The sequence below is a fragment of the Sinocyclocheilus anshuiensis genome, unplaced genomic scaffold (assembly GCF_001515605.1).
Source record: "Sinocyclocheilus anshuiensis isolate Anshui unplaced genomic scaffold, SAMN03320099.WGS_v1.1 scaffold200, whole genome shotgun sequence".
In the NCBI taxonomy this organism is placed as follows: Eukaryota; Metazoa; Chordata; class Actinopteri; order Cypriniformes; family Cyprinidae; genus Sinocyclocheilus; species Sinocyclocheilus anshuiensis.
The window spans coordinates 867,373-894,159 of NW_015558595.1; the positions used below are offsets into that span (position 1 = coordinate 867,373).

General features: G+C 37.7%; 1 protein-coding gene across 2 annotated transcripts in view; it reads left to right on the forward strand.

Moving 5' to 3' along the window:
- Positions 1-6,362: 6,362 nt before the first annotated feature.
- The window catches only part of lin7a (lin-7 homolog A (C. elegans)), a 46,992-nt gene continuing 26,567 nt past the window's right edge, over positions 6,363-26,787 (forward strand). For both annotated transcript variants that reach the window (XM_016475794.1, XM_016475793.1), the window contains exons 1-2: positions 6,363-6,485; positions 25,936-26,054. In XM_016475794.1, the coding sequence (XP_016331280.1) occupies positions 6,446-6,485; positions 25,936-26,054 (159 nt within the window). In that variant the 5' untranslated portion in view covers positions 6,363-6,445. The remainder of the gene's footprint in view (positions 6,486-25,935; positions 26,055-26,787) is intronic.

A 26,787-nucleotide genomic window follows, 5' to 3' on the forward strand; every position in this document is an offset into this window, starting at 1 on the left:
CAGGTAGTGACGATTCTCTCTGGCCAATCCGTGATCAGCAGCGTTTACAAGTCACGTTTTGGTAACGGTACGGTACGGTTCACTTGGAACCCCAACCGAAGTGGTACTAAAAAAAGTACCAGGTACCAGGTACTGTACCCAGTGGAAACCCCCCAAAAAGTGAACCGTACCGAGCCGTACCATGCCGTACCATGCAGTGGAAAAGCGCCATTACACTCACTGTCTACTTTCATAATGGAAAAGAACAGCTTGGAAAGTCTGCAAAATATCTCCTTTTGTATTTCACAGAAGAAGGAAACTCATACAGGTTCAGAAAGACATGAGGGTGAGTAAATTAAGACAGAATTGAATTTGTTTGGGTGAACTATTCCTTTTAGATTCTATTAAACCGTTTCAGAGGCCATATCTTATCCATGGCTCTCGCAAGACTACAAACCATTTCAGTCAGTAATGCCTACGGTCTGTGTCCATAACCCTCTCTGATTGCTGACTGCAGTCCCATTTTAACTGTGCAACCTGGACACTGTGATTGAGTCATTCATTAGTCTTGCTGGCAGTTAAGGGATGATGTGATTTACAAATCGCTTGTGCAATGTTTTCTATTAGAGTGGCTGAGGTGATTAATGCTAAGTGGTCCTAGTCCTGTGTGGCAGATTGTCTGTACACAGATTACGAAGTGAATTGCTCAGGATTTAATAGAGCTGAATAAGATAAATATAAATTGCAGTATGATGCACATTGCTAGATCGGTGACATTTACGCTTTTTGGTTGCAAAACAATGATGTAACCAACAGTTACTGCAAAACAGCAGCATAAAAAGCTGGTAAAAAACAACAACTACACTATGGAGTCTGCTGAAAATTTATATATACAGAGCATATCATACATTTCTATTATTATTTGATTTTTAAAAATAGTTTTTCTTTATAATTTCCCTGAGGTCCACGTGTAATATAAGTATGTTTTTGTGCTAAAACCCATGTTATTTTAGTTTTTGATCAACTTTTTACATTTAAATTAGACACCCTCTATGCTGTCTTGTGCTTGTCAAATATCATTTTTTATAGTTTTGGAATAAAGCTTAATTAAATTGCGATTTTAATTGTGTCACACAAACTGTTAAGGTCAGACTGACATAATCAGAAACACTTTAAAACTAAAACTTCTGTCATTCTTTACTAAGATCAGGATCCTTCAGAAGAATATGCAGAGCAGTAGGTGCTACACGCAGCTAGAAACAGCACAAGACTTCATCATATTTTAGGGTATGTTTTCATGACAATGATGTACTAAAAAAGGAAATGCTTTTTCTTTGCATTTTTGAAGCTTTCATGTACAGACACCAATGCTGTCAAAATGATCCCTGTTCACAAGGATCCACAAAAAACGACTAAAAACACTGTATTATGCATGCCAGGCCAGTAGCTGACAATGTTACTTTGTAAAGAAACACTATGCCTGTTCCATACCTGTAGACTCAATGCATGTACATGTCGTCACTGTTTTCACAAATTCACATTTTTGTAGTTTACACTGAGATGATAACGGTATCATTTTCAAAAACTTGCACCATTTTTAGTTGAAAATTGTGTCTTGTAAATGCCCCCTTAGTCTCATCTTTATTTCTTCTGGACATAAACAGCATCTGTCCAGCTTTCTCCTCTGAGAATGGGCTTAAGAAGTCAGAAGTCAGTAAATAACGCTCTTATTTCAGTAAATGTTCTTACTGGACTAGGGAAGTATTCTGTTCTTGAAGTTACAGTGTGTCTTTTATCTCAAAAGATCAGGGTAAATTTGATACCTTATAACCCCTTTTAACAAAATCGTCTTGTGCTGAATGATCAAATTACTCCATAAATGTCTATGTTCTGTCTGGAATCTGGCATTCACCTCAAATCTCCATTTGGATGTATTTGTTTTAGGTTTTGCATTCTGAATAGCCTCACCGTGTGTCTTCATCTCTGATCTGCATTCAGCAAGCACATCACACAAACTGCGCATCTTCAATTAGTTTCCTCCCTGTGTTGCAGGATTCTAGGCAAGAATCGAGCCTTAGAACTTAATGCCCATCAACTTTCTCCCAGCGCCAAATTTGTCAGTATAGGACTTTCTAAAATAGTGCTATTCATATTGCCATAACTCTTTCTCTCTCTGGCAGTAACAGTGCAGCCATTGTTTGATTGGAAATATTTCTATTTTACTTTGTCTGGCCTGTTATATTGTCTGCTGCCCTGATGTGAACATGTGGGAGGGTGTCAATGATCTTACTCCAGTGTAAAGGCACTCATGCTGCATTATGTAAGAGATTTTATGAGCGGCAATTTAATTAGTGCAGCTGCAAGTTGATGGACAACCTTGTATGAACCCAGAATATCCTTTATTACCACCTGCAGGTCACTGTCAGACAATATTCCATCTGCTGATAAAATACACGATTAGTTAAGTCTGCGATGTTATAGGCTTCAAGTTAAACAGCTGTTACTCTTTTGCAACCTCAAGGTGTGGTCATATTCGTTAAACTTCATGAGCAAAAAGGTCCACTGTCTATTGTCATTCGTGTAGCGATGTATGAAGCACAGCTCACACAGAAGTCACTTTCAAATCAAAAACCTTTCTGTTAGTCAATGAGGCGAATTCACATGAGCAACCTGAACACAAGCAAAATCTGCATGGGGAATTGTTTTTGCCCTCACATGAAACGCTTAGATGCACAGATTACTATTAAAATGACTGGATTTTTCCCGCAAAATTTTGCAGAGACAAAACAAGCAAAAATAAAACTAGGTTTTTATATTTTATGATAAATGTTTGTTCAAATCCTTAACCCAAAATATGAGGAACGGTAATAGTGACACTTGCTTTAAAGGGGTCATATGATGCGATTTCAATTTTTCCTTTCTCTTTGGAGTGTTACAAGCTCTTGGTGCATAAAAATAATGTTCTTTTTAGCAGCATCATATGACCCCTTTAACAAACACCACTAAGAAGAGCACACAAGCAGGCCATGTTTGACATATCCAAATATCACAATGACGTGCTGTTTGGTTTATCTTCTAAGACGTGTCAAAGCAACATATACGCTTCCATTCATCATGAATCAGACAACAACATCTGCCTCTGCCGTGCTAAACGGGGGAAAAAATAACAAGCAAGCTGTCTCTCAAGCACGCATATGTTAGCTAACAGCAGCCGTCTTGTATCTGCCCCCTTCAAGCCACTTTCATCTCACGATACGCTATCCTTGCACCGAACACGACTCTGTGTGAAAGGCGTCCTACAGGGATGTGGTGTCATATTCCAAAACTTCCTGACAGCCAATTGACTAGATGCTGTTTTCTTGAGGAAACTGCAGACACATCGAACGAACCGTAGTATTTCTACACTGAATAATAAGGCAGCTCTTCCGCTTAAAACAAGCTGAGATCAGGTGTGGAGAAAAAAGGTGACATCTTTGCTAAAGGCCACAGATTAAACTGTGTCCTCACCTGTTGCTTTACACCCACATCATACAATTGTGCGCCATTCAGGATTTAATTGAAAATGCCTTTTAAATCCTTGGATTTGAACTGGATTTGAATTGAGGTAGTAAACAGGATGCAGAACAGTAAGTCATATTTAGGGAGTAAAATTATGAATTTCATACAAATTAATACATTTGTAATTGTTTTTATTTTTAATTTAATCAGTAATTACATTTTTAAATAATGAAATTAATTAATAAGTTTATTTATATATATATATATATAGAGAGAGAGAGAGAGAGAGATATATATGCAAATTATATATACTTATTAATTAATACAGTTAATTATTATACTATATAATTTCTTGAACAATGGTCAAAGAACACTTCATTTCCCCGAATCCCCTAATTTATCCCAAAACCTTTATTTAAATATTTTTGTATTCTATTTGATCATGTTTAATATTTCAGAAATCTGAAACATATCAATATGTATACAGTATACTTTATAAATATATACTAAAAACGTTATTGAGGCTGTTCATTGTGTTGATAGTATTTAGTCTATTTATTTTATTTATATTAAAATATTTCTTATACAAATATATAAATTAAAAAATGATGCATTACATTAAAAAGACATAATTAGTCCAAATTAATTCACGTTTATGTTTTCTCACAGAACTAATTCATTTATTGCACTGTGTGACTATATTACATTTTTTTGAACTGAGTAAATTCCTCATCCTGTCATTCCAGTTGATTCTGTGGGACGTGGCCAATTTGAATCTAATTCTAACAGCTCATTTTTAAATTGTGAAATTTGCTCAACCCTGACCTACATACAGGTCTAAAATAACACATTTCAGAGAAATATGCATCAGAGTGTTTCTGCTCATGCGAGCTACTATACTCATTCACACAACCTTAAAATAGTCTCTTCTCTGTACTTCTCTCCTCCTGTTAGCGCTCAAATCTGCGCATCCATTCAGAAATCAATTCATTCTCATCGGAAAAGCTTCCCAGAGCACTCTGTTAATCGGACTTTTTTCCAGCAGAATGTTTTCCAGAGGCTGTGTCCCATATGGCCATGAGAGCATAATCTCCCTGTGGCCTCTTTCTCTCTGGCTTTAAGCCCTCCATCCATCCCATTATATTTTACCACTGCACATCTGTCCGCAGCTGGAGGACTGACAGAGCAATCCATCAGTGTTGTTATTTCTGAAACCAACCTGCATTTGCAAGTTTGAAACATCTGAATTTTCTTAAAGGAATAGTTGACCTGTTGAATTGAGTCTTCAATTTACTCATGAGCAAAGTAGTGTTATCTAACCATGAATCAGTCTATGAAAAAGGTTATAGTACACCTCTCCTGATGGCTGTTACAGTACTTGTGAGGCCTAAATAATGAGCAAAGTTCATTCTAACAATACAATTATGAAAGAATGTAATAAACTAGAGAAGAGCTGCCAAAGACTTGTCTAGTGCCCGTAATTACTTTGACTGTGCAGACACCAAACAATATGAAATACAGGGCTTGCATTCACACTGCAGGGAGCAAATTATTGGTAGGAGCCACACTGTCTAGTGCTTTAGCTGCTGCTATCAGTTCACTGCGAAGATCATAGGTCGTGCATGGGATTTGCTTCTGCATAATTTAAGTCTTGCGTTTAACCCCGTGCACTAAAATGCAGGGGTTCAGGACTAGAGCTCTTGAGTATATTCATGGAGATTAATCTAAACCCCCTTCAGGATGATTCTGATCACTACTGCTGTATGAGCAGGGAAGATCTAATACAACATTCTTGTCATCTTATTTAAAGCGTATACTCTTGTTTAATATTTAAGATGAAGAGCATTTAAGTACTTCAGTCATTTATTGAACTATCCAGCTAAAAATTGTCAATCAAAAGGAACTCTAATACATAATAAGAAAGAGTTTGCACAAATCGATAGCGAAAAATGCGACCCATCAGATTATGCTACCATCATCTTATTCATGTTTGAGGCTTTTTTAAATGTCCATAACTACCCCTACCCTAAACCTACCCACCCATACCTACCCTTACCCTAAACTTACCCTTAAAACAATGCAAATATATATTTTGGTAGCACAATCTGATAGGACTGACACAATTTCAACTAAAATTTGCTTGGGGTAGGTTGCAAATTGATGTTTCATTGATGTTAAAATAACCCGAGTCTTGTTGTTACAACTAGTCCATAGTCTTGTAGCCATGAACTAGCTCACCTTATACAGTAACCAAAACATTAGCACTAACAAACATGCATTAAAAAAATATCTAACACACAGACACACAAAAAACATAATGTAACTTTGATTAGTTTAACTACAAAGCAGCCATTGCCATCACAAAAATAAATAAAGTAAAAAAAACAAAAATTACTGTCTTACATAAAAATGAGTTTTCCCCCTGTAAAAATCTGCTGTGTCTGCCCCAGGAATCTTCTTCATCACATGTGGAATAAGGACTATGAGAGATGTGAAGCAGGTGATTTGTAACTTGTCCCTGATTGGAGAAATTGGAAGTGTTACAACTGTTACAACCATCCCCGGTCTCCCCCTACATTTTAAACAACCGAATTATGTATTGTTCAACAACCATTATAAATTTGCATTGTATTAAACGTCTGATTTGACCAATGCTCGTCAAACATTTGACCTTTAATTTTTAAACGTCTTATGCACGTTCAACAAGCTTAAGGAAACGTACATGTAAAATTCTAAACGTAGCGTGCAGACACTGCATCTCAATCCGATTTATATCCCATTCCGAATCGTCCGCTACACATGGTAAATAATCCTGTTCCCCTCCCAACCACTCCCATCATCCGCACGGGATCCAATCCGCGCTCACTCGCTCTCCCCGCCGCTACAGTACGCGCTCTGATGCCGCAGCTCCAGTCTCTCTCTGTCTCTCTCTCTCTCTCTCTCTCTCTGATAATAACACAGCACGGTCATGGCGACAATGACAGTCCAACCGCTCGCCCTAGAGCGAGGTGAGTACTGCCAAACGCACGTTCTGCTGGAGCTAACTTTAAGCTTTTGCGCTATTCATTTGTCGGATTTTTGCATTATTGGACTTGGCTCATCATGGGCTGTTGATGTTTTGGTGATGTTGCCTTCTCGGTTCGGCTTGTGTCCGTCAGGTATGATGATGATGATGATGATGCACAGAACACGCTCTGTGCTTCAGGGTCCACTAGTGCGTGTGATATTAATGGGATCTGTATTCGGTTTATTTTAATAAAGCACTTTAGGCACTCGATTCATACATAGCCTACACTTTGCTGATGCTCACAGCAGCGCGCAGTGTATTTTCTTTATTTTGTCCTTATTTCACTTTACAGAAGACTGTACAACTTCTCAGTGTGCGAAACTGAAGTCGAGACTGGGCTGTTTTATAGACTTTAATATAATAAAACCGGATTACAACGAATAAGCGCTCGAATAATCTACTGTACGCGCGATGCTTCCTACACACATTCTTACATTATACAGTTTACAGAAGAAATGACTGAAGTCGTGTGGACAAAAGCTTGCCTTGTTGATAGCCTATTATCACCTTGCCGTGGCTTGATTTATTATCAGCGGTCGGTGACCTGTCAGAACGGCCTGAGAGCAACAATGTGGGCCGTTGCGCTTAAATCGCTAACAAATGAATTGCGTTTCATTTATATACGGCGATACAGCAGGTCAAATAGTAGCCTATGGAAACTCAAAGCATTTAAAGCGTCCCCCAAGCAAAGCGATGGGGATATTTTTAGAGAAATGAGACGCCTCTAGCATGCGCGCGCGACGCGCTGTGGGTATATTGCTTCAAAACTAGTAGCGATGTCCGATTGGTGAACGAATTGTTGTTTTGAGTCGGATCTTTACAACGAATCAATTGAACCGACTCACACTGTCTGAACGAATCGTTCACGAATCGATCCGAGCGGTTCTCCAAATATCTCCCTGACTCGTTGAACCACGAACCATTGATTGAACTGATAGGAAGAGCATACGGAGTGAACCGATGATATATGCAAAATGAGTCGGAACTTAAGTAATAGCCAAAATGTACAAACATATTGTTTATGAATAGATTGTATGACAGTTTTATCAACACGTACAGAACAGCACAACCTTTTAATTCAAAAGAAACAAGTGAAAGTTTAATGTACATCTAAACAATTATTTTAAATAATTAATAATAATACAAATAATTATGAACTGAATCAAGCATGCCTACATAATGTCTTTATTGGAACATTTTAAAACCATGCCACACACCACACCAGTTTGTCATGTCATGATGACATAAAGGAATACCTAAATTTGTGAAAATGGTTCCTTTAAATGAACTGTTTGAAAGAACCAGTTATTGAAAATCAGTCTGTTTTCCCATAACTAAAAACTAGACTTATTATAATTAAAGACCCTTTTTTGCACTTAGCAATGCAATCATGACATTGGCGACCCATTCAACCAATCAGAATGCTAATAGGAGTGTTCTATGTTTGTCACGTCACTCAGCATGGTTTGTTCTGTTTGATTTGTATGTTGTCCAATGTAACAGATCATATACTTAGAGCCAGGAATACATCATGCATTGGATTGTTGTATCGGATTAAATAGTGTTCTTATGATTTGTATTTTCTTGTGAGACCATGGTGTGGCCAAGTAAACACATCTTTACACTGCTGGGTCTATGGGAGGTTTAGCTACCTAATAATTTTGCCCGATGGCCCAGGGAGCACATATTTGAAAACGACCACCTACATTTTACACTAGAAAAGTATACTGGAGAAACTACAAAGGGACTCCGGTAGTTCTTATTCATTTATATTATTTAAACAGAACCTCCAGAAGCAATTAAATTTAAGTGGAAACAGATTTATTTTGGTGACATATTTTAAGCATTGCCAGAAACCCAAAGTAATTGTTATGCTTAATGATAGCAGACTTAGACAAATTTATGACAGCAGAAATCCAAAACACCACAGGCCTCACATTATTCAATATCTCTTGCAATAAGCCTGCTATGCTTGAGGTTATAACAGGCATAGTGAGGAGCCTGAATTGTAGCTATAATTTGATCACAGAGAAAATAACCTTGTGTGTCCCTTCATTTTGGGTGCGGCCGGTTAACTGAAGGTTGTGAGATTTTCCTGCAATTGTATTTAAATAACAGCTGTTCAAAGATAAGAACCGCTTGCTGTGAGAGTATTCAGTGTGTATGCAGGACATGTGGAGGTGCCACTTATGTACAATATGAAAGGTTAATCTAGCAAACTAAAATCAATAAGATACTTTGTCAACATGTGTACAGCATAGACTCATAGTCCTATAACAAACTCTAACCGAGATCTTAGATAAGCATGGAATGCTTGTGTTTGGGAAACAGAACTGTACTAGTCTTATCCTGAAGGAGAGATTGAAAACAGGGAATATAGGAATTTTGGAGCAGTAAAACCTGAGGACGACTACTGACCGATTAGGGTGCTGCTCTGGCTTGCTTGATTCAATGGATGGATGGGTCATAAGGAGCTACGCAACTTTTCCTGGTGGGCCGGTCCACTTGTGGGCCAAATGTCGAAACCAAATTTATATACAAAGTAAAAGCTTAGAAAAGGAAACCCATACATTATGGTACTCTATGGAAATTTAAAAAATTATTATGTATTCCGTACACACATAGAATGATGATTTGGGGGAATAATTCCTGTGTTTAAATGCAGACGTCACAACTAAAGTCTTCCTGGACAAAGCCATCATGTTATGCTAATACTGGTGTATTAATACCTTATAAGTGAAGTTAATCAAATCAGTAAAAACACAAATATAAAAAAATGCAATCAAATGTGCCTCCAGTTCCTAGTTTACTGAAAATGTCAATGAAATTATGTGGGATGCAAACAAGGTTCTCTATGATTAGCACTGCATGACATATTCCTCTCCAACAATTGTTTAATAGCTTTTCCTCTGCAATGTAAAAGCATTATGTTTGAACTAGATCATAGAGTAGGTGATCGTTTTTATTAGGCTGACAGAGGTCCTGGGTTGTTTTTAGGTCACGTGCCATCCTTGCTTCATTCTACTAATGCATTTGCACTAATGCAACCCTTGCACAAAATGGATTTGTGTTCAACTGCTTGGAATTCTCATGTCATATTGATTTTGGTCTGAAGTCCTCTTTTTCTATTCAGAAAGACAAAATTTGTCTGAGTACTTTGCTAAATTAAACATTAAGTGTTCTTCTTTGACACACTTGAATTTGAACAAATTTCTCTTGGAAGATATTCAGAGAAAATCAACCTGAAACAATATCAAGACAGTCATCGAAGCTATTCACTTGTTCAAAAGCTTTGAAGGCTATTGCCAACCATAAGATGGTTATACGACTTGTATAAAGTACCGTTGAATTATATTGCATAAAACAGCAGTGATATAATCTTTTCTCTAGGCAAAAGTGTTTCTGAACCCTTTCTGTCCACTTTAGTCTGTCCATTCGAAGATAAAAGCCCAGTCCAGCCTGAGAATGAGATCAAGGGATCATATCTAAGACTATTTTTATCCGAACAAGAGTGTCTGTGTCACCAGTAATTGTGTGTATGAAAAAGAGAGGGTCTAGAAAGACCGACAGTGGTATCAGTCAGACATCAGGGGACAAACGCTCTGCGAGGTCATTTGTGCGGGACTTGCATAGCTCGCCGTCTGAGCTATTATACTGCGAGGTGATTTATGTGCCCTTTGCAGTCGGGAATGTCACAGTTGGGCCAATTACTGATAATTCACAGGGTTTGATCAAGTGAGGTCCTGGGATATCAGAGAAGGGTACTGCTTTGTGTCTGCACTAACTACTGCTGTTTTGGGAGGCCTGCTGTCCGAGACCAGCGTTTTCCTCAGGCTTCCCTGGCCCGTAAAGGATGGCTGTCTGAATCTGGAAAGCGGCAGATGGCTAGCACTCTCTCAGGCAATTTATTCTGGCATGTAAAATGGTGAAGACAATGTGAACAAGAGTGTCTGTGTCACCAGTAATTGTGTGTATGAAAAAGAGAGGGTCTAGAAAGACCGACAGTGGTATCAGTCAGACATCAGGGGACAAACGCTCTGCGAGGTCATTTGTGCGGGACTTGCATAGCTCGCCGTCTGAGCTATTATACTGCGAGGTGATTTATGTGCCCTTTGCAGTCGGGAATGTCACAGTTGGGCCAATTACTGATAATTCACAGGGTTTGATCAAGTGAGGTCCTGGGATATCAGAGAAGGGTACTGCTTTGTGTCTGCACTAACTACTGCTGTTTTGGGAGGCCTGCTGTCCGAGACCAGCGTTTTCCTCAGGCTTCCCTGGCCCGTAAAGGATGGCTGTCTGAATCTGGAAAGCGGCAGATGGCTAGCACTCTCTCAGGCAATTTATTCTGGCATGTAAAATGGTGAAGACAATGTGATCCTCAGGAAAATAGTTCAGTCAGAAATGTGTGAAACATTGTGTAGAAGTGTCTTGGCTGACCATCTAGTCAGTCCTGAAAGCTTTTTTATCCACTCTAGCTATTACTGAGTATATAATAAGAACCAAAAATTTGAATGCTGTTGAATGCTTGAATCTGATTGGCTGATGAATGCCCTAAGGGGAAATGCATGACTAAAGTAGTTCCAGGCAAGTCTTGACCGCTTTACATTTCCATATCACTGCACCAAATGATTTCAGTAATTCCAAAGGCCCTTAAAGCCTACAATAACTGATTAATAGAACAAAGTCCCTGCTCTACTTTTTCTTTTTTCTTTTTTGATAATCCGTTACACCCGGACGTAAGTCACAATACGAAAAAAACAAACAATGTCGCTACTTCTGTTTCATCGCGACTTGTGTATGAAACACCCATGTTTCAATCAATTCCTGATAAAGAAAAGTCCAGCTCTACATTAATTTGGCATATTTCTTAGTGAAACAGGATATACAACAAATTACAGAAGTAAACTTGGTTGCAAATGGCATTTCATGCTGACTTCAAACCAATCTGTTCTCTTTGTATATACAGTATGATCTTCGGTAAACCTGTTTTTCTGTTAACTTCAGACTTTCTTGTTTGGTACAGCTCGGTTTTTTTCTTCCATGTTACACTGCGTTCTATTTAAAGTCAAAAAATGACATAAAAAGAAAACAATTTGGCTCCTGTTAGCTTTGCAGGTGTTCAGTTATCAACAAGGATGTCTCCTGGCATACTGCATCCATAAACGATGCTATGCAATGCTAACATTTGCAGGTGTATGGCGATTAGAGAGGTTAATTTAGCTTGTTTTATGCAGCTGTCTATGCAAATTTGCTAAACAGGATTTATATTCATGTACTGTAAAGTAGGAACTTTCACTCACTGATATCATTAACTTTGTGAATCTCTATGTGCCACCACTTTCTTGTGATGTCGTACGCCTGGATATCAGTGGATCAGAGTTGCAGATTGAGGCTGGAAACTGCTGGAGTAAGACGCTGGAATTTCCAACTCTCAGAGTTGAATGGAACTATTTACCACAAGACCCCTCAACTCTGTGCAGTTAGGTTACTTATGCAAATTATATTGCACTATATAGACAGAGCAGATTATATGACAGCAGGGAAATACTCATTTAAATACTATACACACAGTGCCCAGTCACACCCTCAACTGTGCCTTTAACACAGAAAAATCATTTGCTATGGACTCAGTCCTCGATATTGAATTGTGGGTTTGAGATGTGTACGCTTGCCACATAGATTGATGTCCTTGTTATTCAATCCTGTCTAGAAAAGGAAACCTCCACAGTGCTGAGAGATATGAGTTTTTGTCTCACTTGAAAGACATCATCGAGTCTCTGGCAGAGATCTGGTCACTCCTCTAGACAAACAGCGTCTCGCCGCACTTGATTTGCAGTGTTGAGGTTCTTTGTCCGTTGTAAGTATGGGATTGTTTTTCACGTTTTTTTTTTTTTTTTACTTTCCTCTACATTTGAAATTACTATAGCACTGTTCTTTTTTATTTAAAAGGTTGATTCTTTCTATTATTATTGTCTAATTTTTGCAATATATACACCAAGATTAATTTATATTCACTTGTTCCACCGTATCAAGCTAATGGGTTCATATAGCTATAAAGTAATTAATAATCATGCAAATAAATTCTAGAAGACTGCATTATGAATATTGAATATAAATAAAAATGCAAAACCTGGTCTGTTGTCAGCCACATTGAAATTCAAATCCTCATAATGAATTATAGTGGGGAGTGTGTGATTTATCCATGTATATGTTTCATTTTTTAAACATTTTGACCTCTTATTTGTAATCAGAATTGGATTCACTCACGTTCATCTACCTTGATTTTTTATGTCACATCTCAAAATCAAATCAACAGCCAATGGATATAACAAAGTCCCCGTCCTTCACTTTTTCTTTTTCTATAATAATCCATCATACTTGTATGTACAGTAAAATACAAAAAGAAAAGGTCAGTCATATTTCCATTTCATCGCAACTTAAAAAAATAAACAAATTATACAATTGTGTACATCCCTGCTAAAAAAATTAAAAATCAAATCAACTTAAACCAGCTTTTTCTGGTCTTAATACACTCTAAAAATGCCGGGTTGTTTCAACCCAACTTTGGGTCAAATATGGACTAACCCAACCGTTGGGTTAAATTTTTACATTCAATTTTTAACCCAAAACTTGGGTTAGTCCATATTTGACCCAAAGTTGGGTTGAAACAACCCAGCATTTTTTAGAGTGTAGGTTTAAGTTGGTTTTAGCTGGTTTAAATTGTCTCACAACCTGGCCAGGCTGGTGTTTAACTAGTTTAGCTGGATGGCCAGCTGAGCAGCTGAAAAGTGTCCAAAACCCCTCTAAATCCAGCCAATAGACCAACCTGACAGGCTGGGAGACCAGATAAGACCAGCAGGCTTAAAAGTACATTTATTTCTTGGGAAGAATGATGCAATCTCTGACGTTTGATTGCAGACTTCAGAATCTGAGCACAGTTGGAGGAACTGTTGAGAAGGAGTCTCCATTAGTTGTCCATGAGATGGAACTGTCTAGGAGAAACAAGTCAAGTTTGTGTCAACAACAAGTCAAACATAAATCATTCAATCACCCCTTAAAACAGAAAAACTGCGTGTTCGCATGTGAACAACATCTTTTTGAGAAGTTTGAGATGTCTCACAAATGATTTAATACTTTGTTGACACCGTTGCTGGATTTGTATTCTAAACTCACGATGATAGAATAACCTAGTTCACTGGTGAAGAGAGTCTAAGCATGAGTCCTGTGAAAACTGGATGAATATAAAAATGATGCCTTCTCAAAATTTGATATTATTAATTCTGTTTAAAGCATTTGCTGCTGCATTTGTTTTTGTGGAACTTACATACTCCCAGAACAGACGTTTGAGAGGAAGTATAGGAAAGAAACAGAAGTCATTAGAAGTCAGTATACCATCAGAATGATTCTGAAACTGATATGTCAAGATAAAACAAAGTTGCTTTAGCGGCCAAAATTGTAGACGTTAGAGACATTTCTTCAGTACAGAATCAAAATACTATGGTTGATTCAAGTGGTGTTTTCACTATGTTGTCTAAATCCACAGTGTGTTTGTGGAGAAAATGGGATCATGGTGGCCCCTCCACCATTAGCAGCAATGCTGAAGGCTACAGTGGTTTGAATGGAGAGCCGGGTCACATACACAAAGTGCAGTTCGGTACTCTGGAAGGCTGAATGCTCTCTACTTCCGTGTTATCTTTGCCCCCCATGCTTACACACAGAGCCATGTGGGCAAGCATCCCCATGTGGGTTTTACATTTAAAGGTGCGAAATTACGCAATCACTCTGGTTTATTTCTTGTTGGAAGACCGCACGTTACGAGAAGAGCTACATAATAGTGTACTTTTCCACTCCATTGCCAACGCATTTGCAGCCCCCTCTGCTGCACTTACCGGTCTCCATGGTAATGTAGTTTAATGTACCAATCACAAACCTGGAGTGTGTACACCAGGCCCTTTAAATGCCCTGTTTGTGAGCCAGTGCTAATAGACATGACATAAATCCCAGGCTAGATCGACACAGGGCCTTGACCTGCCACCATGCAAATCTGAATCCCACAAATTTAGCTCTTGGAATAATAATGTGTGCTACGATCTTTCCTTTCCCTGCTAAATGATGGCATGTGTCACTCAGATGTGTGAGAAAAGACTTTATTGGGATGAGACCTGTACTAATAGACCAAGCCTAGTTTGGATGCTCACTGAAAGCCGGCAGAAAACTCCAGGCGCCATGGAGAATTAATCCTATCTGTAATAGCGGCGCATGATGCGGGAGCTTGAAATGCTTTTAGAGGCTTTTTTCATCGTATAACTTTGTTAATGGATGAATTTATCTTTGAAATGTTGTTTCATGTTCCCTCGAAGATACAGTCATTAACAATCTCCACAAATGCATTAACCAGTCCATTTATTTTGTATAAATAACTTTGCCCACTAAATGACATTATGGTGATTGATCTTTAGACAGCTAATAAGGCATTAGACATCATTTCCTTCCCCGAGGTTATAGAGTTTCAGCTCAATATTGTTAAAGGTGCTATAAGTGATTTGCTAGCTTCCGCTACAATTAGATAATCCCTTCAACCACACACCCTCTCTCTTAAGATCTATCGTCCCAGCAAACCAGTATCTGTAAAAGGTGTTTTCTGAATAGCTAAAAAGGGGTGGGCCGCTTCCCTATACCATTTTTTAGGTTTACAGAACTAATGATATCAGAAAATAGGGACATTCTATGCAAGTCGCTTACAGTGCCCTCAAATATGCAATTGTAAGAAACAATAAGTAAGATATAACCACTTTTTTGCCAAAGCTGATTGTGTCCCCACCACTTTATGAAATCCCTGCTAATGGCAGGGATATATTTAATACATCTTACTGAGAAAACTTCTCTGATGACTATTAATTTACTGATGAATATTGATTGAATCTGAGTGAATCTTTTTTTTAATGTTTTGCTGAGTGATTTTTGCAGTTGTCGTCAGTGGCACAAAGTGACAGCGCTAAATTCTCTCCCACACACAGTTCTCAGACATGCTCCGATTTATCACCGTTCCACAACTCTCTATCCAAACAAATTTGTTCCCAAACAAATGTTGATATACATCCACTGATGTATATATCAAGCGTAGCTCACATTTGTCAAGCTCGAATCAGCCGACTCTCAGCTGATCCACGTCTACCTATAGGGATACGACACCTGTCACAGCATCCATAAGGTCCTTCAGTATTATCAGCAGCTTTCGCATTAGCTCAATAGCTAATTACCCTCCTCCATCCCCAGCTCCTCCTCTCATCCAGTCAGGATTCAGCCTTCTGATTGCCCTTTGAATCTGACTCATTTCTAAAATGTGCACATTAAATTATTGAATATTAATGATATCTGCAATACATTTATGTTGGATCTGTTCTTTTTACCCTAGGGGGGTTATCGCTGCTCTACCTGCTCTTATGCATGCGGGAGTTCTTGCCCAGAACAGAACCATACTGCCGATCCAAACTGTCAATCATCTTTGACGATAGTGGTCCTGGCAGAACTGCAATCTGGATTTCCAAACCCCTGGACACATCTTAATTCTGGATTGAACTGGCCAGCATGAATGGCTCTTATAGACCTTAGTCAGGTTAGACACCATATGGAATTTAATACGAGGCTGTGAGGGATAGATTTACAGTCTTTACAGTGGCATACACTGTATAAAAGTCCTTGTTAAAATAAAAAAACAACAACATACTTTCAAAACTTTTTCAAATGTTTAATGTCTACAGAAAGTTTTTTGGAAAGATGTTTCATCAGCTGAAAAACTGTCATGTTGTTAAACAACAGTACAATCCATTGAACACACTGCACTTCTATCCATCACAGCCTTGTTTTCATTCCTGTCAAAAATTATATATGGCAGTACCTTGACTAAAGTCTACTGTAATACAGTACAATGTATAATTGGAATCCAGCTAAAGAATATCCAGATATCTGGATACAAAAAAGCATGTTACAGTAAATAAAAAGAGCAATTAATGGGTTATTCGCACATAATACATTCTTGTGTTTATAAACTCAAGAGTGGAACCACTGATGAATGGAAAAGAATGCAAGGTCTCAAGACATGTTTTTGAAAGTTGAACAAGATGCTAGAAAAACAGTGATGCACAGCGCAGTGGTCAAAGACATAAGTCTTGTGCATGTTTACATAGAAAAACAACAACAAAAACTGCAGTGGTTCTTCCAAATAAGTAGAAATGATTTTGGACATTTCTAATCATTATGATAATGTTACTATTTCATTTTTTTACTTAGCAAATACTCCCCCCTAGAAAGCTGATTTACATCAGATAAGTATTTATCGAAACAGTAACAGATCATGTTAAATTGCATGTGCTATCCTAATTAATATTCATTAGCAATATCTTCCATGACATCGTAATCAGCAGAATCTATGCACAACCTATCCCCCCAACTGTCCCTACCACATTTTAATACAAAGTGGCATCCATTGAAAGATCATGATAAACAGAAAGGAAGGTCTTAGGCAATGTGTATGACACAACACATTTGTGCCTTCTCAAAGTTGATCCTTAAAGCAGCTTAAATACAAAGACTTTCTAAAATAATGAGCAAGAGAGACCACAGAGACAGAACCATCTAAATCAAGACACACAAGAGAAGTATGAGTCACAGAGAGAGACAGGAAGTGAGAAGGAGCAGAAGATCATCCGTGGTCATCCTCTGACCTCCTGGTACTGAGACATAAATGTGAAAAGGTGTGTTCACACAGTTTCCTGTGCTGGCTGAAAGGACACCAGCATGTTCAGGACGGCTCATTACCCCATACACGACTCCAGACCATCCTCATGGCAGAATCCGCCATGAATGAAGTAACGGTTGTCACATGCTATGGCGCTGCCTGTACATATATGGATCTGTGAAAGCTGCCACAGGACATGACTGCAAAGGTCACCTTCACTAATCTGATGTCATGCACTCTATGTTCGGGAAAACCAGGCTCATTGGAACACATCGTACTGCAAAATTATATTGTTGCTTCTTGCACATTTCCCACAACATTGAAAGTGAAATGTCCAGTGGAGCTAATAGTATGTTCATTCTTATATGAATGTGAATCTGGCAACATTTTATTAGATTGGCTGTTATGTATCACGGTAGTTTAAAATTGTCAAGTGAGTGACACTAAAAGGTTAATGCTCTATAACGTTTGAAAATAACGTATACCACCTATACTAACCTAACCAATAGTGTTAATAAAAGTAAATGTGAGCAAAAACACGTTTGCTGAATCATCCATGTAATTTTAGCTTGCTTTACGTCTTTAAGCTCTTTTATCGTGACTTGTGTTTCACATGACTCATACCTGGGCGCTCCGCAATGTGCAGTGCTGTCTGTACCAGGTGAGCTACCGAGCAAGTTTACCATGTCTGAAAAGCCATATATAAGAAGCTGGTCATGCGATTCAAACTTAAAAATGTATTAGTGGTAACACATTAGTATAGGGACCAATTCTTACTATTAACCTGTTGCTTATTAGAATGCCTATTATTAACATATTGGCTGTTTGTTAGTACTTATAAAGCACATATTCTGCATGACCATACACTCTAAAAAATGTGGGTTTGAAAAAATGAAAAAAAAAAGGGGGTTAAAAAGGGACAAACCCAGCTATTGGGTTGTTTTGACCCAGCGGTTGGGTTGTTTTGAACCCAACCTCTGGGTCAAAACAACCCAATAGCTGGGTTAGTCCCTTTTTGAACCCAACCGCTGGGTCAAAACAACTAAATAGCTGGGTCAAAACAACCCAATAGCTGGGTTTGTCCCTTTTTAACCCAGCATTTTTTAGAGTGTATTATCCATCCTTAATGCTTCCCAATACCTAAACTTAACAACTACCTCATTAACTATTAATAAGCAGCAGATTAGGAGTTTATTGAGGCAAAAGTCGTAGTTAATGGTTTGTTAATTGAGAACTGGATCTTAAAATAAAGTGTGACCGTATTAGTTTACAAATCATACACCATGATAAATGTGTTTTGAGGTCATCGCATAGTACTGTGCAAGAAATCACACAAAAATAAGTCTGTTAATTGATAATCTGCCCCTGTAATCATCATTTGTGTGGAATGGAATAAAAGTTGTTGTCATTTTACTGACTCTAGTGTTCATTTCAGCTGCAGCGAATAGCATGTATAGGAGTTTTGCACATTGTTCCAATGAGCCTATGTTGGTTTATTGAGCTTCTGATCCGTGGCAAGGCCAGACATCTCAAAGTTGGTGGATTGTAGTGAAATAGTGTGAACCTTTATTCTGAGCGTATGCTCCAATTACATTGTCAATATTATGAGCCGATTGCTCTGTTCCAAAACCTATAGAGCAGCTTCTTAAAGCTTCATGTGCACACTCCTCACAGGAAGTCTGTTACAAAAAGTTGTGCATTAATACACTGCCTTCTGTTGCCTTGCATAATTGTCCATCCTGTAATGCACTTAAGGCAAGCTTGACACAGAAGATTAAGTGAAAGGAAGTGAGGAATTCACTTCCGATGTGTGACAAAAGGGCACTACTATCTACACTGGACAGTGCAGTGCAATACTGAAATGGTGGGTATGAGCAACAGAATTGATCCATTTAGTGATAAGTGAAACCCGCGCCAAGTGGGAAATGTACTGCAAACATTTTGAATTGATCATAGGTAATGCTCTGGCACTGAAGTGTTATGGATTATCTGTGATGATTCAAATTCGAGGTCCTTTCCCAATCCCATCTTCTGCTCTTCTCTTTTATCATCTCCTGTCTCCTCTTCTCTATACTATCTCAATAAAAAGAAAAAAAAATGCCTGTAAAATGTTTTGCCCGTAAGATTTTTTAAAGAAGTCTCTAATGCTCACTAAGGGTGCATTTATTTGATCAAACAAACAGCAATATTGTGAAATATTAATACAATTTATAATAACTGTTTTCTATCTGAACATATTTGAAATAAAAATAATAAAAACAATTCCGGAAAAAATATTCTTTGATGAATAGAAAGTTCAAAAGAAAAAATAAATATACATCTTTTCTGGAAAAAAAAACAAACAAACAGATGCAATACATGTATTTGTGCTATGAATATTCTGGTTATAATTAATTAAAATTGAGCTTGTTTCTGTTCATCACTCTTCTTCTCTGCTGCTGGAACTCATGCCTTTATTACATCCAGAACTGACTATTGCAACTGCATTCTTTATCATCCTAAATCCTAAATATAATCTCCAGTACATCCAGAACTCTGCTGCATGTCTGCTACCGTGACCACATCACCGCTGTCCTTTAAAAGCTGGCTCCCTGTCTCACAATGGATCTCTTTTAAAGACCGTCTCTTTATGCACTAAGCCCTCCATACTAAGACCCCTCAAAACTCAAGCTCCTTCAAAACTAAAACTAAAAAAAAACTTCAAATCATTACGCAAACCTCACCTTTTGAGATTGCTTTTAATGTGTGTTGGTTTTATTGTATTGCATTTGTCCTTTTTATCTCTGGTAAAGCAGCACCGAGTACCTTAAAAGGCTCTATAAATAAAATGTATGATTAGAAATGTAATAAAAAGTTATATGTTTTGTTTTTCCTCATTATTTCCTAATCATACTGTTCCCATAGCTATGCTTGGGTGAACCAAAACTGTTAAAAGAAACATTTACCTATCATTCATTATTTACTCATCCTTATCTCAATCCAAAATGGTATGCTATTTCTGTTATTTTTTCCATAGAACATAAAAGATTAATTTTTGCAGACTTTTCAAGCATTTCATTTCCATTCGCTTGGCTGCTTCAGATCATGTCAGGAATCAACTTAGGGCCAGTTGCATAAACACAACCATTATGTTAAGACTGTCTTAAGAACTGGTTTGACCAGCCAGCGACTAGGAATGTTCAGTCTTACTTTTCAAATCTCAGTACTTTTCCATCTAATAATTCAATTTTATTTTATTTTAATTTTAATGAATAAAAGTAATTTTTTAATAGTTTCAGTTAAAACAAACTGGCATAAGCATGTAAAAGGCCCCAATATATGCCCTCGTCTGTGTTAATTTTTCACCAAAAAGCATCAGTCATCAATTTTTACTGACGTGCGGTGGCACCAGAGTGATTAATGTCATGCTGACATTCTTCTGACAGCTCTGTTCCAGAGCCAAGTGGGACATGCCAGGACACTGCTCGGTTATGGATCTCGCTGTCAGGTTTTGATACAATCTAAACTGCTTTAATAACAGAAGAGATTTAATTTGGATCAATTGTTTGATTAGAAAAGCTTTCAAATTCAGTGCAATGTGACATATTAATGAAAAGTGTACCAAAACCGCCCATTTGGGGTTTGAAAATTAGAGCAAAAGGTTGTAAGTCTCCTCTCAATGTGACTGACAGAAAGGCCCTCAAACTGCAAGAGCTTTTGCTCAGATTGTTGCATCTGTTGTTGTCCCATGAGCCTACAGGCTGTAATAGCTTTTGTGTCTGCTCTTCTAGTCTCGCTGGGTTCGATTTTATTAGTTCCTGCCAGGGTCTGGCCCACTTTGCTTTGCTGTCTATGTTCAAACAAAGTTATTATCTAATGAAGGCTACTATGGAACAGAAACCGAACTTGTTTTTGTCAATTTGTGAGACAGTTTGGGAGGATTTATCTCATTTTTCATCCCAAACAGTTGCACATTATGTAAAATGGGTAGAATTTTTCACGGTCCAAAGATGAACGAGCACAATTAGCCACATGCCTGCCTTGACACAAAAAACAAATCACTGCGAGTCCTACAGAGCACTAAATGTGACCAGAGGTTCAACCATCAGTAACACTTCGATCTTTAGCAATAGAGGTGTGTAAAACTACATACTAGACCAGGGGTCTCCAAACTCGGTCCTGGAGGGCCAGTGTCCTGCAGAGTTTACCTCCAACTTACCTCAACACACATTTTTGATCTAAAATGCAACTGTCCTCATGTTTTGCTGCAGGACAGCAATTGTGAGTAAATTTCCTGTCATCCTTGCTGGACTGTAATATGAAGAGTATACAAAGTAACATATCTTTAGCAACTGTGTGAAAATATCACAGGCACAATACCGGTATAAACATAGATGTCGATTGGTACAATTTGCGTCACATGACTAAACATGCGTCACTGTTTTCAAAAGCCTCCGTTTTCACAGTCCACACTACAACGCGAAAACAGCATTTTCAAATGTATCCACTTTGGAGAGCGTTTTCAAAAAAGCTCAGTTTTCCTTGACAAAAACGCCGTCTCAGTGTGGAAGGAAAGCCAAAACGATACGAGAGAAAAAGATACGTTTTCAAACGAAAATGTAATAGTGTGGAGTGGACAAGGCCTAAATCCATGCATGTTAAAGGGATACTCCACCCCAAAATGAAAATTTTGTAATTAATCACTTACCCCCATGTCTTTCCAAACTCCTAAAAGCTTCGTTCGTCTTCGGAACACAATTTAAGATATTTTGGATGAAAACCGGGAGGCTTGTGACTGTCCCATTGACTGCCAAGTAAATAACACTGTCAAGTAGGGATGTAACGGTATGAAAATTTCTTATCACGATTATAGTGACCAAAATGATCACGGTTATCAGTATTATCACGGTATTGTTAAAATGTGCTGGAAATGTTCAAAAAGTACTGACACACAAATAATTTCACCAAGTTTTACATTTAAAATCAACAAACAACAAATAAAATGAGTTTTTGTTTGCATAACTAAAACAATAACATTGCCAATGATGTCCGGATTTTAAATGACAACATGACTGACAACAGTTTATCTAATAACATGTTCAAATATCTAATGTAAATGTCAAATATCTAATGTAATAAAACTGTGTTTTATGCTTCAGGGCTCCAGATTCATTCTTCCGACTGGTCGCTCTTTTGCGACTTTCTCAGTTGGTCACACCAGCACATGATTTGGTCGCAATATTTTTATTTTTAGGGATTAATCAATGCATGCTGATGAACTTTTATCAAAGTTTATAGTTATATGAAAACGAAAGTGGTTAACATTCAACCCCTTCTTTTTCATCAGTATTATTTGTGATTTGAATTTTGTGAACAGGGAGTTTCTCTTTAGCTATGTTATAAGCCGGGCTTCGGATGCTTTCACTTTCGAATTTGCGATCTTAGTGTCACGTTTTACAAGAAAAGATAATTGTCTGACTTGCTTACATACATCTATACATATTTAACTTTTTAAGACTAAAACAAAAGATGGATTCATTGTTATTCTTAATTAAAAAGCATAACAACAATAAAACAGTAAGATACAATGACAAACTAGCTTACAAAACGTTTATTAACAAAAACGAATATGACAAGGCATGGCATACACCACATGCTGTATTATATACCGACTAATAAATTACAGAACTGCGAGTCCTACAGAGCACTAAATGTGACCAGAGGTTCAACCATCAGTAACACTTCGATCTTTAGCAATAGAGGTGTGTAAAACTACATACTAGACCAGGGGTCTCCAAACTCGGTCCTGGAGGGCCAGTGTCCTGCAGAGTTTACCTCCAACTTACCTCAACACACATTTTTGATCTAAAATGCAACTGTCCTCATGTTTTGCTGCAGGACAGCAATTGTGAGTAAATTTCCTGTCATCCTTGCTGGACTGTAATATGAAGAGTATACAAAGTAACATATCTTTAGCAACTGTGTGAAAATATCACAGGCACAATACCGGTATAAACATAGATGTCGATTGGTACAATTTGCGTCACATGACTAAACATGCGTCACTGTTTTCAAAAGCCTCCGTTTTCACAGTCCACACTACAACGCGAAAACAGCATTTTCAAATGTATCCACTTTGGAGAGCGTTTTCAAAAAAGCTCAGTTTTCCTTGACAAAAACGCCGTCTCAGTGTGGAAGGAAAGCCAAAACGATACGAGAGAAAAAGATACGTTTTCAAACGAAAATGTAATAGTGTGGAGTGGACAAGGCCTAAATCCATGCATGTTAAAGGGATACTCCACCCCAAAATGAAAATTTTGTAATTAATCACTTACCCCCATGTCTTTCCAAACTCCTAAAAGCTTCGTTCGTCTTCGGAACACAATTTAAGATATTTTGGATGAAAACCGGGAGGCTTGTGACTGTCCCATTGACTGCCAAGTAAATAACACTGTCAAGTAGGGATGTAACGGTATGAAAATTTCTTATCACGATTATAGTGACCAAAATGATCACGGTTATCAGTATTATCACGGTATTGTTAAAATGTGCTGGAAATGTTCAAAAAGTACTGACACACAAATAATTTCACCAAGTTTTACATTTAAAATCAACAAACAACAACTAAAATGAGTTTTTGTTTGCATAACTAAAACAATAACATTGCCAATGATGTCCGGATTTTAAATGACAACATGACTGACAACAGTTTATCTAATAGCATGTTCAAATATCTAATGTAAATGTCAAATATCTAATGTAATAAAACTGTGTTTTATGCTTCAGGGCTCCAGATTCATTCTTCCGACTGGTCGCTCTTTTGCGACTTTCTCAGTTGGTCACACCAGCACATGATTTGGTCGCAATATTTTTATTTTTAGGGATTAATCAATGCATGCTGATGAGCTTTAATCATAGTTTATAGTTATATGAAAACGAAAGTGGTTCACATTCAACCCCTTCTTTTTCATCAGTATTATTTGTCATTTGAATTTTGTGAACAGGGAGTTTCTCTTTAGCTATGTTATAAGTTCAGTATCGTTTGCCTTTTGATGTTTCTCATATGCAACTAACGTGATATTTAGCCCCTGGAATGCGAATTTTACCAGGGGAACCCCGCCAAAACACGCGTATTTGTTTTTTTTTAGTTAGTTGTAATTCGTCGCTGAATATCTCTAGCAGGTTTTAAAAGCCCTTTAAAATTAAATAAACACAACAGCTCAGAGATATTTCTCGAAACAACCACACCTAAATATGTACATTTATCAGGGGCTGCCTACTGCAAATGGGTAGGAGGAAAAATAATAATTTTTTTGCTGCCCGATTTATAGGAAATCATTCACTCTTAGAAAGGTTGAGTTTATACCCCGAAATGCAACTGAAAAACTCAGCAAAATGGCTAGAGGTTCGATTGCTATTGCAAATAATAAGGGGGGCAGAGGGCAACCCTGTCTAGTTCCTCTATACAATGGAAAATATTGTGAGCTAGTTTTGATTGTACTAATAGAAGAGAAGGGAGAAACATATAAGAGTTTTACCCAAATCAAAAAGTTTGGACCCACACCAAATCTCTCTAGACAGCTGAAAAGATAGCTCCACTCCACTCTTGTGATTTCCGGTATATGCTCATTTGAGTCAGGAGAATAAATAATATCAAATATTCTGCATATATTAAAAAAAGAAAAGCGTTTTTTTAATGAAGCCAGTCTGATCTGGGGCAAAGATAGTAGGGAGAACATTCTTCAGTCTTCTTTAGGTAAAATAAATAAAACGTATATTTTAATATGTATTTTTTTCTGCAGTCATAGGAGTAGTGAAAATAACATTTTCCTTAAGCTATGCCTTTTGCCTGGTTGTACCTTAGATTGAATGAGTGTTTGTTTTCTCAATATTTTTGTTGCCATGTTTTATACAAGCCAATTTAAGTGAGTTTTAGCTGCTTGGCTTAAAAAAGGGATAGATCAAAAATGAAAAATCTGTCATCATTAACTCACCCTCCTGTTCTTCTAAACTAGAATGATTTCCTTTGTTCTGTAGAACACAAATGAAGATAACTGAAGAATGTGTGAAGTGTTTTTGCTCATATAATGAAAGTCGTCTAAAGCATCTAAAAAAAGTACTATAAAATTAGTAGCAGCTCTCATGGGCGTGTATTTTCACATTCCTCCAATGTTTCTTCATCACTCTTACATGTAAACAGCATAAAGCAGCCCACTTATAGCTGTGCAAATACATCTACTGGCTGAATGTGCCAGTCGAACTGCCATGGAGATGAATGAGAATGCTAATGGATAGCTCTCTCTAAGTATATTAGAACTTCTTGATTAGACAGACTGGATCACACAGACCCAGACAGTGAAAGCCGTGGCAAAGACACATATATTTATTGTTGAAACATTTCAGACTGACCCCAGTGAATGTGTGCCCTGTAGGTCTGCTGAACAGAGGAGGTACAGCAGTGTGATGTGTCTTTTGCTTCATGTAAAGAGAGCACTGATTGCTTTCAGTGGCCCCTCTGGCCTTCAGTGAGTCTATCTCCATTATCCCTGCAATCGATTCGCTGCAGCTCCACCATCTCTCTTCCCTTTAATGCAAACTTTACCCCCCCCCCCTCTATCACAGACCCTCTGTTACTCAAACACATCTGTGTTTTCTTTCTCTCTTTCCATCTCAGATGTTGCCAGGGCGATTGAGCTGCTGGAAAAATTACAGGAGTCAGGTGACGTCCCGGGTCACAAGCTGCAGTCCCTGAAGAAGGTTCTACAGAGCGAGTTCTGCACGGCCATTAGAGAGGTGAGACCTACATCACGTATTGCTGACATCTCCAGAGTTTAGCACCATAAAGATATCCTCATAACTATATCACAGGAATAGGTTGTTCAAAAGTGAAAATTCTGTCATTGTTTTTGTGGAATATACAAAGAGATATTTAGCAAAATGTCCAAGCTGCTGTTTTCTTATGTTTATAAAAATTGACCAAAAAAGTGGTCCATATGACTTGTGCAGCATATCCAAGTCTTCTGAAGCCATAACTTAATTTTGTCCAAGGTACAGCCTGAAATTTGGAATACCTTATTCTGATTGGACAATTGTGGAAATATATGGGTTCTTTCTGCTCACCTACTGAAACTTCAACTGAAACACTAACTTCAAACTGTGTGTGTTAGTGTGTGTTAGTGTGTGTGCGTGTGTGTGTGTGTGTGTGTGTGTGTGTGTGTGTGGATATATAAATGTGTGGACTATAAAAATAATTTTCGTTAATTTAAATAAAGTTGAATGAAATAAAACTGAAAATAAAAAACGTAAAACGTGAAATGTAAAAAACTTTTTGAAATACAATAAATTTAAGCTTCAATTTTAAGTAGCTTTGGATAAAAGCGTCTGCTAAATGAATATAGGTATCTGTAAATGTAAGCTGAATTACTATAATTAAATTGTGGAAAAAAGTGTGCCGTGACGTGTAGCCAAGTATGGTGTCCCATACTCAGAATTTGTGCTCTGCATTTAACCCTTCCAAATGCACACA